General features: G+C 34.0%; 1 protein-coding gene and 1 long non-coding RNA gene across 4 annotated transcripts; both read right to left on the bottom strand.

Moving 5' to 3' along the window:
* Positions 1–1,218: 1,218 nt before the first annotated feature.
* LOC130713589 (uncharacterized) lies at positions 1,219–4,570 on the bottom strand. Of its 3 annotated transcripts, XR_009010934.1 has the most exons (5): positions 3,636–4,570; positions 3,334–3,498; positions 2,825–2,872; positions 1,512–1,680; positions 1,219–1,424 (listed from the first exon to the last, which is right to left on the bottom strand). It is a non-coding gene; the product is annotated as an uncharacterized LOC130713589 (long non-coding RNA). The 3 variants fall into 3 exon arrangements; XR_009010933.1 differs by having other exon boundaries at positions 3,334–4,570; XR_009010932.1 differs by lacking the exons at positions 3,334–3,498; positions 3,636–4,570 and having other exon boundaries at positions 2,825–3,268.
* Positions 4,571–9,124: 4,554 nt separating this feature from the next.
* LOC130711790 (beta-amyrin 28-monooxygenase-like) lies at positions 9,125–13,638 on the bottom strand. Its single transcript, XM_057561530.1, has 4 exons — positions 13,000–13,638; positions 12,227–12,645; positions 10,955–11,142; positions 9,125–9,924 (listed from the first exon to the last, which is right to left on the bottom strand). Exons 1-4 carry the CDS (start codon positions 13,536–13,538, stop codon positions 9,625–9,627), a joined length of 1,446 nt encoding a protein of 481 aa, XP_057417513.1. The 5' UTR covers positions 13,539–13,638; the 3' UTR covers positions 9,125–9,624.
* Between the last annotated feature and the right edge of the window lie 4,878 nt (positions 13,639–18,516).

Here is an 18,516-nt window from a genome sequence, read left to right as displayed (position 1 = left end):
CCCAACTCTCCAATTTATATATTTTTTATGCTTACTATCCAATTAAATAATTATAAATAGACATTACTAAACTTGTGCCATTGACATAGACTTCAGTCCAGTCGTATATTGGAGATTTGGAGTAGTTTATTTTGTATGATTAGATATTGAGATATTTGTCTTCATTTATTGAGAACGCGTAAAAAATAATGCAACTCAGTCACCGTCTTCGTAAATTACTTTGACAAATTAATAAACGAAATATCATTTTTTTAAAAGAAACTCCATGAATCTAGAGTGGCAGTAGAAATGAATGTACTAATTATAGGTTGGTTTTGGTATATTGCTAGAGTGTGGCAGTGTGCTTTTTTCAACAAGTATACATCAGAGATGAGATGATATATATACATCCATGAATTTTTTTTTAACCTAAAAAAAATTGCTAGTAATATATTATTGACTTTGGACTTTTGAGTTACATTAATGACTTTAACTCTTGGGTGCAACTCATACGCCCAATTTGTGTTTCAAACGGTCAATAAAAGAGGAGGAAAAATGATAAGATGTAAAAATGTGAATAAGTTCAATAAACTCTAAGCTATCTCGGGTAGTTTATTAAAAAAAACTATTGAAATAAGCTCATTTATCAGATTTTTAAAAAACTTTTAAACTAGTTAAATAAACTTTAAACTAGTTAAAATATCATGTCAAACATAGCCTAAAATGGAGTTGAACCTCACACAATTGGAACAGAAAAACGGATATGATAGCCGCTTTTCCCTTATTTTTATTATTATATGTAGAATTTTGTAGTATTATCTTAAAAATTGGTCAACCCTTTATTAATAACATTTAGTAGATATGACCAGGGGCGGACCCACAGCCAGCTCAGGGGTTCGTTCAGATGACACTACCACAAAAAAGGGCTTGGGTAGCGGTTATGTTCAATGTTGGGTAGCGGTTAAGTGGGTGATGCTAAACTCAGCGTTGCTAAAATTGGGTAGCGGTTCTGAACCGCTACTCAATTAAAAAGATGGGTAGCGGTTCCGCGACCGCTTCGCATTAAAAGATAGGTAGTGGTTTTCAACCGCTACTCATATAGGCATAAAACCGCTACCCATCTTTTTTTTTTTTTGGCAGGAATCGCTGCCTTACTCTATTTTTTTTTATAAAAAAAGCAGGCAAATGAATCAGAACCCAATTAACCCTTGATACCCAATGTGAAATATAACAGTAAGATTGAAAACTAAATAAAGAACAACTCAATATCCATATAATTGTGCTGAAACCGAAAAATTAAAAATTGTGCACCAAAACAACAAATTCAATCTGATATCCAAATACACTTGTTTTGTTTACAAAAAGAACAAATTCATCCCTAAGTTATACCTAGCTAAAAGATTTTGAATGGAGGAATCACGTTTATTCTTCAAAGACGTGTGACCCTGCAATACAAATTAGAGACAAAATTACAAACAACATTCCTCATGACTGGATGTCAGTATAGGCAACATGTGTATCAATTCATTTACCTTTGCTTCTATTTGTAGCTTGCTAATCTCCCAGATGGAATCATCTTCTTAAGGAAAGAACTTTGGGTGTCATTCATCTCTCTTTCCAACTTGCTTATTTTGTAACATTGCAACATTGCAATCCTTTCTTTAAACTTGGTCTTGCAATTCATCAACTCTTCATCAGTGTCTAATCAATACAAGAAGCAGAAAAAAGCATGAGAAACATACAAATATAACTAGCAATTCATAGAAAACTACAAACCCAATACAGATCTAAAACTACAATAAAGCTATATGAATAAGTCACCTGCAACAATACTTAAAACTATAATCCTAATAAACAAAATGACATAGTCAGTAAGACAAGAGCCTGCCACCTAAATGTTTCCTAGCCAACACAACAAAGTCTTCAAATAGCCATAAAATGAAGCCAAATAATGCCAAAAGCAGGAACGAGAATAAGACAGCAACTACAAATTCCCTACATTCCAAAGACTAAGCAACCTCCCAAGGAACTCAAAGCTTTTCAATGTAGCACTCCACTGTTGAAACTCACTAGACATGAATCTTTACTCATGAGGCTCAAATCTGCTATAAAATTCAAATAGCAGTCAACTAACATCTCAGCATTAATTTCTCCAAATCCCCAATAAGGGCTTCCCAATTTGGAATCAACATATTAAGACAGTAACAAAATGTAAGAAGAAACCTCACATATAGGCAGCCAAACGAGCCAACCCATAAAACAGGACCAGCTATGGGGGTATCCACCCAACAGTCATCGTTATATGTTAAAATTACTCAGGGAACTTAATGAGTTTCTTACTCTAGAAAAAGTATATCATTCATATAAAGAGCAATTGAAATCCTTCCCCATAACATGTTCTAATTAGATTTTTGGGACTTCCAAGCACTAGTAAAATAACAGTAACGATAAAGTATCTTTTATAAAATGGGAAACAAAACATAACATGTTAAGAGATATTTGATTAAGTTACATCTATTTCAGGTTAGCCTTAATTATCACATCTTATTTTTCACACATTCATCACAAACTAAGTTCAAAAAGCCTCTTACAATTTTAGTTCACTTCTGCCTCATGTTGTACAATTTTCCAAAAAAACACAAAAAAAAAAGAACTGAAATAGTAACAAATCTGCCAAACGAAACATCATCTAAGGTGCAAAATATTTGAGATATGAATTCAAATAATCAATACTCTAATAACATTAAAGAGAGAAAAATAAACAAATCAGAGTTCAGTTAACGAAACAAAGCCATGTCCATTTGAGTCCACAATCCAATCCAATATAATTTACACCACAACTGACCTTTTTTTTCAGCATCAATATAATTAACTCTTCACACCAGGGATCATTCTGTGAATAAAAAAAAAACAAGAAATCGCAAATGAGATAGATTAATGCAATGACTAATTAGCTTTTGTGAAGAAAACACTGAGTTGAGTGAATTTTTTTGACTAATCAAGCATAACCAAACTGGAACCCGAGCTCAATTAGTCATGGAATCAATTGCAAACAAAGCCAAATTATATCAGAATTTTGATCTTCAACAGATATATTCTTCTTGTTTTCATTAGCACAATCAGAAGAAATCCTTAAAAATCAATATAGTCAGGACCCAAGTCAATGAATTGGAAACAAATAAGTAGGTGATCTAGGCACATAAACAAATCATAAGAACAGAATTTATAGCAGCAAGAGCTAGCATGTCAGTACAAGAAATACAATCAAATTTTCGATTTCGATTTATCATGATGCTGAAATTGAGCTTCACCGAATTCAATTCAATAGCCCAATCAACAAAATGAAAATGATACCTGTAATCGGTGAAGCTGATTTGGCTATGGGGAATCATGGTGCAGAAGAGAATTGAAGTGTTGTGAGCCGGTGATGAAGCAGCAGAACGGAACCAAGTCTCGGCGAAGAGAGAGAGACAACGTAGAACTAGGGCTCCCTGAGATGCGGCGCGGAACTACGACTCTCTAGATGCAGAGACGGTGATGGCAACGAGGAAGGGTTGAGATCAGGATCGTGAAAGTAGGAAGATTGGTGAGTAACAGAAACAGCGTCGAGCCCCAGTAAAAAAAGAAGGTAAGATGAAAGAAAAGGGAGATGTCACCTGCAGAACTTGCGCCCATGTCGAGCACCAAGCACTGCCAGAAGGGGAGCAGTAGTCAGTCAAGGCTTGTGGTTCAGATGCGGAGACGGTTACGGCAGGGAGCAAGGGTTATTGCGTTCACGACAGAGGGAAAGGGAAAAGGATTTCCCAGGTAGGGTTTTGATAAATTAGGGAAAAAAAGGTTCAATTTGGGTAGCGGTTAATGTAAGCGCTACCTAGCACCGAGAAATTTTACTTGGGTAGCGGTTTCACTATAAGATTGATTTTTTCTTTTCTTTTTTAATGTTACAATAGTTGCTTTCCATATTTTTTTTTTCTATAAAAAGCTTGGGTAGCGGTAAACAGTGAACCGCTACTCCATAGCCGCTGCCCAATGCCCTTTTTGTGGTAGTGTGAACCCCCTGGAAAAAAAGAAAATTTTACTTACCCCCTTGTAATATTATTTTTTGAACCCCCTGAGATTTTATATTTGCACCCAAACCCCACTTACTCCTCTCTCTCACACACTCACATACTCTGATACTCACGCACGCTCTCACCCTGTCTGCCTCTCACGAACCACATTCACGCTCAGACGCCCTCACCCTCTCGTACCCTCATCAAGGCACGGCGGCACCACCACCGGCCACCACCATGCCACGCCACCACCAGTCCAATTCTCCTTTCTCTTCTCAAGCTTGATTTTCCCAAGCAACCATGAATATGATTTTCCCTAAATCTGGAAGCCCTAATTCTAAATCCTAAAATTGCCATACTCACTCAGTCTCCATCTTGGCTTGTAATTCTAAATCATATTCCTACTCCTTCAAACCTCGCCTCGCCTTGCCTTGCCTTCCCTTCGCATCGGTTCTGTATGCATATGCAGATATTTTGTGATTTCTGATAGAGGAACTTAATTGTCAATTCTAGTCTTTCCAAACTTCTTTCCTGTTTTATTTCTGGTAATACTAGGTAGGTAATCCGTAATGGTCTCTTGTAGAATTGTAATTGCATATATGAGTTCAATGATATCCTAGAGTGGTGAATAAGCTGCTGAATTTGCTGCTGGTTTATGGTTTGACAGGTTGCTGGTTTTTGACAATCTTTCACTAGTGGATCTTAAAGTCTTATTTTGGTTGGAATACTATTAGTATAGCTATCTCTTTTTTGACATTTAGTAGTGCTGCACCTTGTTGTACCCATCTGTTATGTTGGTTGAGGGCTTGAGGCACAACCTCCTTGTGAGCTTTTGTGCGTTTGACCGTTCTTTTTCCATAGTTAGCTTTTGGCTAATTTTCTTTCTCTTTTGTAAATGGTTGGAGTACCATAGTACTCCCTTTAATTTCAATATCAATTTTGGCTTATCTAAAAAAAAGTTTCTTGTTTTCAAGATTTTCCCCTTCAATACCAAGTTCAAATTTTTATTTTCATTTCAACTTTTATTCACAGATATAAATTGCCAACGTCCTTAATATTAGAAAAAATATGTTTAATATCTTCTAAAAAATATGTTTCATTTACTGGAATAGTTTTAGTGTTGCCTATATTGAAAAGTTATAGTGTTGCCTATATTGAAAAGAATTGATTTGACCATTATTTGTTTTTGATGTTCTTTTACTTGACGCACATGAGAAATTGAGTTAGAACTGAAAATACATTGACTAATTGATTGTGTTGAGCTGCAAGCATTATGGTTTTGTTGATTTATAAATAATGGCATGGACAAGGGGAAGAGAAATGAGGAAATACTAGAGGGTGAAGAGGGTCCAAAACCAAAATACCAAAATAGCTAAAGTAACTTGCCATTCCAATTGGCAGCTCAATTGTTTGTATATGCAAGCAAGCGGCTGTGAATTATCCTGTTGTGATATGAATCAAAGCTGATATGATGTATAAACATATTACAGTTGTTTTTAATTATATTTTTATTGATGTGCTCAATTGAAAAATTTGACCCCCTGACCCCGAGGTCCTAGATCCGCCACTGGATATGGCATTATCCTCCCAACACATATGTCACACAACTCTTACTACTCGAATTATTATTCGATGTTGTACGTACTTTTCTTGTTCTACAAGCGTGACAGTTTTTCATTATATTCTTTCAAAAAAATTAATTTCTAAATATAAATATATCGATCAAGGCTCGATTATTCAATTTGAACAATTTGATTGGATAGATTCCTGTGAAATTGTCCAACTTTTTTATAGGAAGTTTAAAAATCAACTGAAAAAGTTTGTGCATACTAAAATTTCAGCGGCACATGCGGTTTGTAGCGATGGTTCACAACCACAAACTGCACAATCTCTTTACTGCAAGTGTCACCGAAAGTTCCTGTTTAATTACACGTACGAATCAAGACTCAAAAATCAATTCAATTTGAAGTTACGTTTCTCATTTGAACATAGTTTGTCCTCAAATCCTACCTACACGTACGCATATATCTAATTTATGGTATCTATAATGCAATGTTCAATTTTGGTGATAATCTGTCAAATCTCAAAACTGTTTTGTTCCCCACTCATGTTTGCCTCCAACATCCTTGTCAAACACATATATATTGCTGTCGAACTTGATAGAATGTTCACATGCATGCATTACTGTTTATATATCGAGTCCTTTTTATAATATTTGGCTTACCCCCAAAAAAACAAACTGTTTATATATCGAGCAATATATAGATAATTGACCCGTTTGGACATATATACGTACGTGCATGATTTTGAAGATATAGAGAAAAATATAGTACAGTTAATTAAAAATGAGACTTTTCTTATAAGTTCCAAAAAAGTAAGATGCACGCTGAATATAAAAAACATGTATTCCTTTTCCATACTCAAAAGACGTGGTCATTTCACTAGTTGTTTTCTTCTTTTCTTTTCTTTTGATGCAGAAAAAAATCTGCAATATGCATGCTAGTTGGTCCTTCTTTATTTGTTTACTTTAACTCTGTTGCCGTGGCTTATCATCCATCGTGTGTCGCAAGAGGAATGAGTTGCACGAGATAGTGATAGCAGAGTACGTACGTACAGAAAACTACAAGTCTGTGTTTGGAAACAGATTCAGTGTGAAAGGAGATTCAGTGTACATCATATATATTGATAATGAAATCAATGCATTACAAAGGTAATGACGTGAGCTCCATATTTTGTGAAGGACTCATACTTGATACTCTGTTTAGTTAAAATCTATTGTCTAGCTAGTAGTAAATAAGTTAGATTATAGTAATAAGGGAGAAAACATAAGTATAAATAATGGAAAAGTCAAATGTCGGGAGAGATTGCTATTATTCTTCAACAGCTAGATTTACATCCATCAAAAATAAATAATTAAAATTTGGTATAAACAATAACCTTGGCTTGGAAATGCTAAGCATAATATTTCCAAGTTAGCAATATTGTTTGGCCTGATTGAAAGCGACCAATTTTAGGTGTCACTACAAAGAAAAGTGTAACTTGTGATTTTTTTTCTTCAATTTACAGCTATTAAACTGTCACAATAAAAGTCAGCGAGGAAACAAAAAATGAAAACACACCTGATGCGAAGGCATCAACATACATTAATACGATCTCCTTGACGGTGGTGAGAAGAGGAAATTGCTTTGAAGAATAAGAGATGTCAAAGAAGATCACACTAGTTCAAAAGAGATAGTCATGATTGAGCGAGCTTGTTCAGTGTATTGTGTAGCTCAACATCAAAACCCTAATCACAAGAGCGAGATGAAGAGAGTGATGAGCGACAATGAAGATGGGGCTTGTGAAATGGAAAACTGACTGCCATGAACATTGATAGGGTTTGCTCAGAAGATGGGGTGATGAGTGAGAGTGAAACGAAATCGGGAGAGGGTTTAAAATTTGGAAAAAGAGAATAGATTGCGTGTAAAAAAATAAGATTAAAATAGGGCAGCTAAACCCCCATTTTATAAACTAAAATATTATTAGTTACATTACGACGGTTCAAACCACTACTTTATTCAAAGAAATCTGTCATTTTATGGCAACTGACATACATAAAAATGACGATTTTAAGAACCGCCGTAATAAAACCACCATAATTTTCAACTTTATTTTTGTAGTGTGTGAGAAAATGACTATAACTCAACATCATCTTTGCATTGACAACCAATTAGTCTGCTCCATGGTCAATGCAAACAATTTGATTTTTCACACATTATGTTGACAAAGCCGACACTATTTAAAATCAGCCGAAGTGTCAAATGAGTTGTGTCATCTTATAATCAACTAAATCAACTCTAAACGTAGTGTTGACTATCATAGCCGATAATAAATCGCTAGCTTCAAACAATATAACATGAACCTAAACGCTCATGTTAAACCGATGTTAGCGTGGGCTTTTGACTATTTACTATTTAGCACCAATTAGTGCCTCTCCTTTTTTTTTTAGTGGCCGGGGGAGTGCCAATTAGAGTGCCAATTAGAGATGTATATGTGTTCTGTTGGCTTTCTTCCAATTTCTGGTTTAATGTAAACGAAGTTATGCCGTATGTGTAGACGTGTCTATGTTAGTGTGAAAACAGATGAATGTTGTATGATAGTCAAAGGTTCAAACTAGTGACTATGTAGTTAGATGATGGTTCTCTCTGATTACGCTCAACGTAACTATTAAAGGGTGGTTTAAGTAGTCTTGTACTTATGAACAAATTTGGCATATAAAGAAAAAGGCTTTCATAACCTAATTTGTTAGCATTTCAATTCCTTAATAAGCATTCAATTACTTTCTTAATAAAGCAAGATCCTTCCAGAAAACTTGACAGACATTACTTTTGACAGGGTCGGGGGTCCCTCAGATTTTCTTAATTTTTCAAAAGCAAAATAAATTTGATTCACTAGCATGAGTGCAAAGGTTATTCAAACCCATTAATTACAAGGTGCAACTTAATTATATCTCTATAGTGAAGAAATTAGAAATCAAGAGTTACCAGAGAACATGCAAAATAATTAATATGCTCAGCTCACATATTACTGTGTCATGCAGAGACGAAAAAGCTATTGATCATTTGAGCACTCATAATAAGTCTTTAAGATAGAATTGATTAACCCTAAACCATATTGAAGAATATGCCTAATAACCTAATTACATTAACTTAAGACTTAACCGATCAATGATACTACTTTTGTGTGGTAAGTTGCTGCAGTTCTCTTTTTTAGAATGCCTAATTGGTTGGAACAGTTTAGTTACTTGTGACAATAAACACTTATGATAAGTGCTTATTTTAGCTTGAAAAACCCATAACATGCTTGGAATCACTAGTTTTTTCCCATTCACATAATATATTTAGGAACGTGATGGTCTGACATATCAAATTTAGTGACGTACATTTAACATACACATTAGTGAAGGTTTTTAACCATATCTAATAGTTGTGGGTTAAAATCGCCAATAATATACCAGATTTTTATTTTTATTTTGCACGTATCATTCTTCATATATTCATTTATGTGGATAACAATAGTAGTACTACTAAACTAATTAATAAACACCAGATAGATTACAAGGTGTAACAGATGTTGTGACTATTTTATTTGATGTATCTCAAACCCAAGAAAGATTACAAAGTAAAAGGAGGAGAAACAAGATCCAAAAACATTTGTGATATACATCTAGCTATATCTGTGTATAACACAACACAAAGAAAATAAAAAAACCATATAAAGTTACAAGCAGCTGTGTGTGACTATTTTATTTTTTAAGTACAAAGAAGATGACAAAGTAATAAAGTTGGTGAGAATAGCTATTGAGTTCGATCACCGCACAATACACTTTAGAGGAGGGAGGGAGAGCTTTAACCGTGATTAAATCCCAAATTTAGTATAGTCGACATTCAAATGATGAAGTTTTTTTTTTCCAGCATCGAAATGATGACTACATCCGGGTGATTTTGTAATAAAACAGAACAAATAAAGTGATAGACACAAAATGCACTTATATAATTTGTGTAACTTGTATAAGAGTTTTTTATGTTTCTTGAAATGAATTGAATCCGTCTTTTCAGGATTTGTGAGGAAAAAGGCGAACAGGGAGGTCCTTTGCAGGAATGGGTAAAGGGTCTACGATGATTCTTTCATCTGGAATCAGCTTTTCCCATTTGAACCTTTTCACTAAATTGTGCATGAAAACCAGTATTTCCAAACGCGCGTACTCTTTTCCTGGACACATTCTTGGTCCTCCACCGAATGGGACAAATGTGTAAGGAGCTGGTCCTTCTCCTTCGAATCTGGTTGGATCAAACTTCTCTGGCTCAGGGAAGTACTCTGGGCTCTTATGAGTTGAATTTGCACTCCAATACAGCTGCATATACACAAAAGCAATGAATCTAAATCAGGTTACCTCAAAATAGCTTTAGCACTCATGTCCAATACAACAATCAAAATAGTCACACAAAACACGCACATTATGCTCATTTAATTATGGATGTTAGTTACACTTGAGGAGAAGTAGTTCAGTTGGCAACACTGAATGTGTGGGAAGAACTCTTGAGTTCGCTCCCCTCACAATACATCGTGCGATGAAGAACTTTAACTATGACTAAATTTCGAATTTGAAATAGTTGGTATCTGAAGGATGACAGAGTACTGAGTGTTTATATCAAAAAAGTTATGGATGTTGATTCAAGATTTCAATAGAACTATTAGATTAAAGTACGCTTGTGCATCCATTCAATATATCTTAAGGATCTTTATGAGACGATTTCAAATCGTGGATCTAAAATTGTGCAAAGCGAAAGAAATTAAAATTCCTAAGTTATATATGCAATCAATTATATTCTTTATAATTTTTAGTATTCTCAATTTATGTCTCGCTAGTTCAGTTTTGACACATCATTTAAAATTTCTTGCATTTTGTCTTAAATATTGTAAGAGTAATTATATGTGAATATCTACTTTTAATTGAATATTCAACCGACAAACGCTTTAATGACGATTTTTAACACCCGCAATAAAACCGCTACTGGTTTTGTTTTTGTTTTTGTTTTGACCAAGGTATTCCCATAGCCGATGGTCGTGAGACTAATCCCTCGCCCCACGGTCAGCGCACTAAGCGGTAGGGGGTTGACCAAGGAGTTTTTTCTATTCGCAAGAGCTGGGATTCGAACCCCCAACCACTTGCTTAAATGATGAATTTTTGATAAAAAGTGTATGCAGGACAATCATTTCCATTATCTTAATTAGCATATTTTCTTATTAACTTTTAATTAATGAGAGAGATATTGGGATACAAAAAGAAGATATTTGGATGATTGGATCCATAGATAATGCCTCTTTGGTAAAATACTAAAAGAAAAACCAAAAAAATTATTGTGATTAAAATAACCAATTACCTTCCAGCCCTTTGGAATTGAGAAGCCGTTGAACATAAAGTCATGGAGGGCTTCCCTGAAACCTCCTTGGAGTGGAGGGGCAACCCTCATTACTTCACAAGCTACGTTCCAAGAGTACCTCATTTTGTTCACATCATCCCAATTCAGCAACTCTCCTGGGGATTTAAGTTTTGCAATTTCCATTTGCTCTGAAAATTTTGAATAAAAGGAAAAAAAGTTAATAGTGTTATATATAATGAATATAATGATGGCATATATATATACATATATATATATATATATATATATATATATTTGTGTCTAAAGTGTAAGCCCATGGTGATCAAATTTGGGATGAGATAATTAAGTTGAGTGGATTTTAATTTTTTTCTTGGGAAGATTAATCTGTCTCATTTTTATAATAGATATTGGTGAATAAACATATGCCTCAATTATAAAAGCCAAAATTTTAAAAAGAAAAAGTAAATAAGATGAGAAGTGGAGGGGACGTGAATGAGAATATAGTTTGGAGAAATAATGAGAATTGGATTTCTGCTTTTGGACCTTTAGTTTAGAAAGCAGAAATTATATACTAGATTTTGAAAAACGCAACAATAATGTAACATAACTTGTCAATAGGGTGAGTTGAATTAATGCCCCAAATGATCAATAGATCCAATTCAATGAAATTACTAATGCAAAGTAACATGCCTCATATCAAGTTAAATGGATTTCAAGATGAAGTTTTCTAGAAGAATAGTTTCTTGTGGAAGTATATAAAAAGGTTTTACCATGCAAGAAAGCTTTTTTTTGATTAAAATATATATAATTATTGTAGTGATAAGATCACAATCAAGCTTGTGCAGTTTGCATGAAGTGGCTCAAGTGGGAAATTCTAAATTTTGACCACAATAGCACGAAACTAGACTGCCTTGAATATTTTTGGAGGCTAGTTCGGAATTCAAACGTGAACAGAATGACATAAAAGGATTATGAGATCATGGAGATTTTGACTTATAGAGTAGGCTTTTTCGATTTAAAACAAAAAAAAAACATTTCAATAATTTTTTTTTACAAAAAATAATAATGCTTTGTTATCAAGATGCTCGATTAATATATTTTATCAAAATTTGAGGGTGATAAAAATTTAAAATATTTAAGCAGATTAATCTTGATCGAACGACTCAAATTGACAGAGTACATGAATATAGGAGCCCTTGACTACAAAGAATTCATTTTCCGTAGAAATGTGATGAAAAAGAAAATGGGAGGTGGATAATATTTTGGACTAACCATGATAGACCTTGTCATAAATGTGAGGGAGCTCGGCAAGGTACTTGACAATGAAAGTGCAAGTGGCACTAGCAGTGTCATGTCCTCCGATCAAGAGGCCAAGAATCTTATCAGCAATATCAAGTTCATTCATGAACTGTCCACTCTCATTGCACGTCAACAACATGTGAGACAAAATGTCCTGTGTTGGCGACGCTTTCCCTTCATTCAGATCCACCTTCCTCTGCCTTATTATCTTCAACAGCTCCTTCCTGATCACGTTGGAGGCGTTAATTGCCTTGCGGAACGGAGTTCCGGGCAAGTCGACCGGCACCGATATGATTCCGGAGGCTAACAAATGGAAAGTGTCCCTTAATTTGGCTACGTGGGTGTCATCCTCAATGCTCATGAACAAACGACTAGCCAGCAAAAAGGTATACCTGTTATAAGCATTTGCAAACAAACCCTATTAGCAAAACACACTTATTAATCATTAATGAATCCTTGGATGACATGTTTGGAATCTTCTCAAAATCATTTTTGATTAAACAAAAGCTATTCATGTCAATTATGAAATCATCCCATGATGTAACCAAAATAAATTAAGAAATGCATCTTGGTTAGAATCAAATTTTAGAAAACATATTCCTGCTAATGACATGTTAATTAAAGATCTTTTCAGAATCACTTTTCTTCTAATATAGTGAAAAACAAATTAAAACGAAACAAAGAATGTGGGGTGTGTTTGGTTGTAATTAAATGCTGAAATTGTGATTATCAGTGAAATTAAGAACCTTTTGGTCAATGGGTAGACGGTGACTTCAGTCTTGTTCTCCCAATGGGACTCAAAGTGTCTCTGCGCTATGTCGTCCATGATACCAACGTAGCGTTGAAGAGCTTGTGGTTTCAGAAACTGAGGGAGCATCTTTCTCATCTTCTTCGACTCTTCCTTGGAGCTCGTTTGGAGTGATGAGGGGAAGACCTTGTTTACACTGTTGGGCCACCACGCTGTGACAAGCTTGTTCTCGTTTGAGAACAAGAACTTGTTACACGCAGGCCCACAGAACACCACGGCCGGTTCCCCGACGATGGAGGTTTTGAAGATGTGCGAGCAGTACTTGGTCATTCGGTCGAAGATGAACTTCTCCGGGTGCCCATTCCATCCCGTGGACAGGAACTCGAGGCTCTCACCGATCACTGGGAACCCCATCCTGCCTGGAGGCAGGTTGGGGGCGGTGAACGGTGACCTGTGCTTGTAGAAGAGGGAGAAAAGAGAGAGTGATATGGAGGAAACGAAGAGGAGCAAGAGTGTGAGGTAGAAGTAATGGTCCATGCTTTTGTTGTGATATCAAGTTGGTTTTTCAGTTGCAAAAAAGAAGGAGCTTCCTCTTTGTTAACCAGCAATGAATGAATGAATGAATGGTAACTATGGCAGTTAGGGCAGTGCCGCAATTTATAGGCACAATGTTAGGGGGTGCGTGATTTCGTGGTGAGAGAGGACGAAACCGACTTAATTGAAGTGGGGTTTTTTCTTCTTTTTTAATTGTCTAAATGAAGCTTCTGGCTAAAGTTAACAATAATCCATATTTTTGTTCAAAAAAAAAACAATAATCCATATTTGATTAAACCTAACTAACAGTAAAGATATGAAGAAATCTTTCCCTTCAGAAAAAGAAAAAAAAAAGATTAGTGAATCACTATTTTTTTAAACTAATCACTATTTTTGGTTACACACTAAAATATTCTTAGAGAAAAAATTAATAAATATGATGTGTGATGTGATAAAAAGAGAATTAGAGAAATATATATATATATATATATATATATATTATATATATATATATATATATAGACTTAATACATCAGAAGACCCCTAAAATTGTAAAGGGAATCAGTTTCAGGACCCGTAAAATTTTTGCATCAAATTGGGTCCCTAAGAAAAAAAATTTAATTCAATTAAGGTCAAATGCTGCCACACTTCAATTTTGTCCTAGTCATCAATTACACGTGGCTTTTATAATTTTTTTTAATTAAAAAATTATAAAACTTTATTTTTTAATTCCAACTCATATTAAAGCATAAAAAAATAAAAAACTTAATAAAATCTCTAATCTAAAATCACTCAATTTCCAGAACACAACATCGACCCAGAACATCAAAATCAAATAACCTTAGATAGAAACAAACATCAACACTATCTAAAGAGAACCAAATCAGAAAAAGGAAACATCTAAGGGAGAAACAATGTAGTCCACGCCTTAGATAGAAACAGGACAGCAGAGAAAGCAAAGTAAGTCTTCTAGATTTGCTTTTAAAACACACATCTCACATAGCAAAAAGCTTGGTTCACCGACTCGGCACATCCATGTCAGATTAGAAGGCTTTGTTGATACATCTCTACAAGGGCTAGGCTTCATCCTTCTCCCAGCAGATTTGCACTACATAAGCTTCACGACTCCTTCTTCTAAGATGGATTATCAATGATAATAAGACCAGATAGCATTTGCTCTATTGACATTGACTCCTGACCAGAAACAGGCACCGACCCGAACCCAAACGGAACTGAACTGAAATGGGTTTCAGCGAATCGAGCCTCCTTCTACCTTCGGGTTTCGGTTCATCGCCGGCGAAGAAGGTTCTAGAAGACAAATGGCAGTTAACATACATCATCTACTTCACCCTCGGCCTCGATTACATGCTTCCATGGAACGATTTCATCACCGCCGTCGATTACTTCTCCTACCTCTACCCCGACGCCAGCGTTGACCGCATCTTCGCCGTCGTTTACATGCTCGTCGGCCTCTTTGGACTCTTCCTCATCATCCTTTACCTTCTTCTGAGATGGATTATCAATGATAGTAAGACCAGATAAAATTTGAGGGTGAGGTGGGTTTATGGGTTCAGTGGTGGCTTTGTTAAAGGCACCACAATCATTCAACCATGGCCTTGGGAGAGAGAGAGAAAGAGAAAGATGATAGAAGGTGAGGGGAGAGGAAGGGGTGGCAGCTGAAGATGGAGAACTAGGGTTCTGGGGAGAAGATGGTTTTATCTTCTTCTACTCTAGGGTTGAAATTGGGGCTGAAGAATGAAGATGAATAGTCAGGGCTTAATTGGGGATTCTCATATTAGATTAGGAATTAGTATTTTATTAGAGTTGATTTTTTTAAGTTATTAGGTTAGATTAAGTTTTTTTTTAAGTTAGTTGGAATAAAAAAAAAAGATTTGGAATTAATTGTATTAAAAAAAACGAAAAAGCCGAGTGGAAATGCTGAGTGGTTAAAAATCGAGCCACATCACCAGCTGGCACACTTTGGCCTTAATTGAATTAAAAAAAAATTCTAGGGGCCCAATTTGATGCAAAAATTTTACAGGTCCTGGAACTGATTCCCTTTACAATTTCAGGGGTCTTCTGATGTATTAAGTCATATATATATGTATTATTTTGTGGTACATGAATTGAGACGAAATATTTTATGAATGTAATTTAAAAATTTAAGTTGGATATGCATATTTATTTTCTCATTTAAGCACGATGTCACTCTAATTTGAAAAAGTTGTTTCCTTTTTTTGTTTTGTTTACATGAGCATTAGATTTTGCAGCACTACTACACAAGTTGTATTTCGTAGGCTCCTTTCAAGATGCTTTTCTTTTTCTTCTGCTGGAGCTTTCTTGTTGATGCCTTGTTCAAAAAGTGGGTGTTCTAATATCACATTTTCATTTGCTGATACTGAATTTAGTAGAATCTGTTGGGTTCCCTTTGGGTTTATTCTCTAAGCTATATATTAGCTTCTTAGTGTAATCTTGTATTTTTGTATTCTTTTTTCTCTTGCTTTCGACTCTCTCTTGTATTATGGGTTTAGTACCCCTTGTACTCCCATTTAATATTTCTTTGGCTTATAGAAAAAATGAGCATTAGATTTATAAACATGGCCAATAAAAAGTTGTTTCTGAGAGGTTTTGGTTTTGGTAGGCCTGTTGTTGCTGCGGATTCCGGTGGGTTCTTCCCTTGAATGTCATGATTAAGGTGAATTTTGATGAAAGGACTCAAGCGAGGTTGGTGTTGCTGTGATGGCGTGGGGGCTAGGGTCTTCTGTTGGCAACTCGTTGTGGTCTGTTGGTTCGCGCTTCACCTCTTATATATATGGCAACGATTCTAGACTTCTGGTGGACTCTTGGTACATATGAAAATATTATAAGAGATTAGTTTTTGTGACGCATAAAAGAGTTTTATACTTCATTCAATTGATTCACAACACATCAGCCTACATGCTATGAAATAGGAAAATGTTTTCTTCACACCTCATTTTGAGGTGGAAGGAGGTGGAAGAAGAGAGAGATATGAAGAAAAGAAAAAGTAAGAGAGAGAAAGTATGAGATGTGATAGATGATAAGATGAGAGAGGTAGAAACAAAATTAGGTGGAAATGAAGTTTTTAAAAGATGAGGTGTGTATATATCATTACTCTATGAAATAGTTACATAATTTTTTTTTTTAATTTTCATTACTTTTGAATTTTTTTTAAAAAAAAATCATTAGATAGAATAGTTGATGGTACAGACAAAACTCTCCAAGGTTTTGGATGTGGAAAACAATTATTGGACTAACATCACTTTTTTTTTTTTGGACAATGGATTGAGAGTGGATTAACGACACACTAATACTATTTTCTTATTTGTCCTTAAATGATGAAAGGACAAATAAGAAAGTAAAAAAAACTCTTAACATACGTAATTTTCTTCTTGTTTTTCTCTCAGATGCTCTCTTTCTCGCATTATGAGGAGGACTAGCAACATAATTTGTTAAACGTACTTTTTAACAGATTTCATATAATTATTTATTTTTTAAAAATGAAAATGCTTTTAAAAAAGGGTGGTGAATTTGTTTGAACTTCATCCTTTAATTAAGTAAGTGATTGGAGATTCAATTACTAACTCTTGTGAATGAAAAAAATAACTTTTCAGCCAGCCCGATAGAGTCTAATGCGTTGATTGTCAGACGAGAGATTAATTTCATCGCTATCAATTGTGAGTGACTAATAGTCAAGATGTTCATTTTTTGAAAAAATAACCAATTACAGTATGCTAGAAAACGGTGTTGCTATCCTCTTGCAACCATCTATATATATATGTAAAGCTCACTTGAGTTTTTACATTAATTACATATTGTGGTTATCATTTAATGATTATTCTTAATATTGCTACTTTTATATTTTTTATCAAGTAATTATTGATTATAATAGAGTAATTTTCCTAATTAAATACATATATGATAATAAATAAATTAAATATATTAAAAATAAATTAATAAAATTAGAAGGTATATTTAAAATATTATGCATATCATATTCATTATAAAAAAATAAAAGAATAACTCAAATAAATTCATTTTTCAAAATAGTTTAATTTTGAAATTTTTGGTTGATAATAATTAATAATTATAATTTATATTAAAAATATGTTTTTGGTAATAATATTTAATATGATTTTACATAAATATGGACATATTGCACTAACTTTCCCTGAGGTTTATTATTGTTGCACTCACCTATAATAGGAAAAAAAAAGTAGTATACAATAAAGTGTTTAATGAACTTCCTAAATGCAATTATATTTGGTATACTTAAAATTTTTCTTAATTGATAAAAAATAAAAATTATTCTTATCCAACTTCCACTTATTTTTATCTTTATATTCATAGTAGACGAGCTTATGAAGTTTTTTAACTAAGTCTTTACAATTTTTGTTAGTTTTTTAACCACATGTATCGTCTACTGAGGAAACCATGTTCTACTCGAGTGTGATTAAAGTCAAAGGTCTCCCATAGAGTACAGTTCTTAATGATCGAACCTTAGGGATTAAAGAGTTAATTTTAACCACTATGATAGATATACATCAGATATAACGATTTGTGTTTGTAAATTGCACTTATAAAGTTTTTTCAATTTTTTACTATCTTCAAAATTGTTAAAAGTTTATATTGAATAAGATAAATTATTATTTGTCATCGAATGATAGCTCAAGTGGCAAGAGCTAGAGGACATGTGGGTAGGGTGGGGGAGGTCAAAATATCAATCCATGAAGGGTGCAATATATATATATATATATATATATATATATATATATATATATATATATATCTTTCTGATGTACCCAAAAGATAAACTATTATCTTAATTCATTTATCAACTAATTAAATTAAAAAATATAATTTCTTACAAACTGCATATTAACTAATTAAATGCTTATTAAAAAATAAATAATATATTTTTTTATATGCATCACTAAAAATATTTTTCATAATTAAACTTTTT

The sequence above is a fragment of the Lotus japonicus genome, chromosome 4 (assembly GCF_012489685.1).
Source record: "Lotus japonicus ecotype B-129 chromosome 4, LjGifu_v1.2".
In the NCBI taxonomy this organism is placed as follows: Eukaryota; Viridiplantae; Streptophyta; class Magnoliopsida; order Fabales; family Fabaceae; genus Lotus; species Lotus japonicus.
This window is presented reverse-complemented; position numbering and strand designations above follow the sequence as displayed.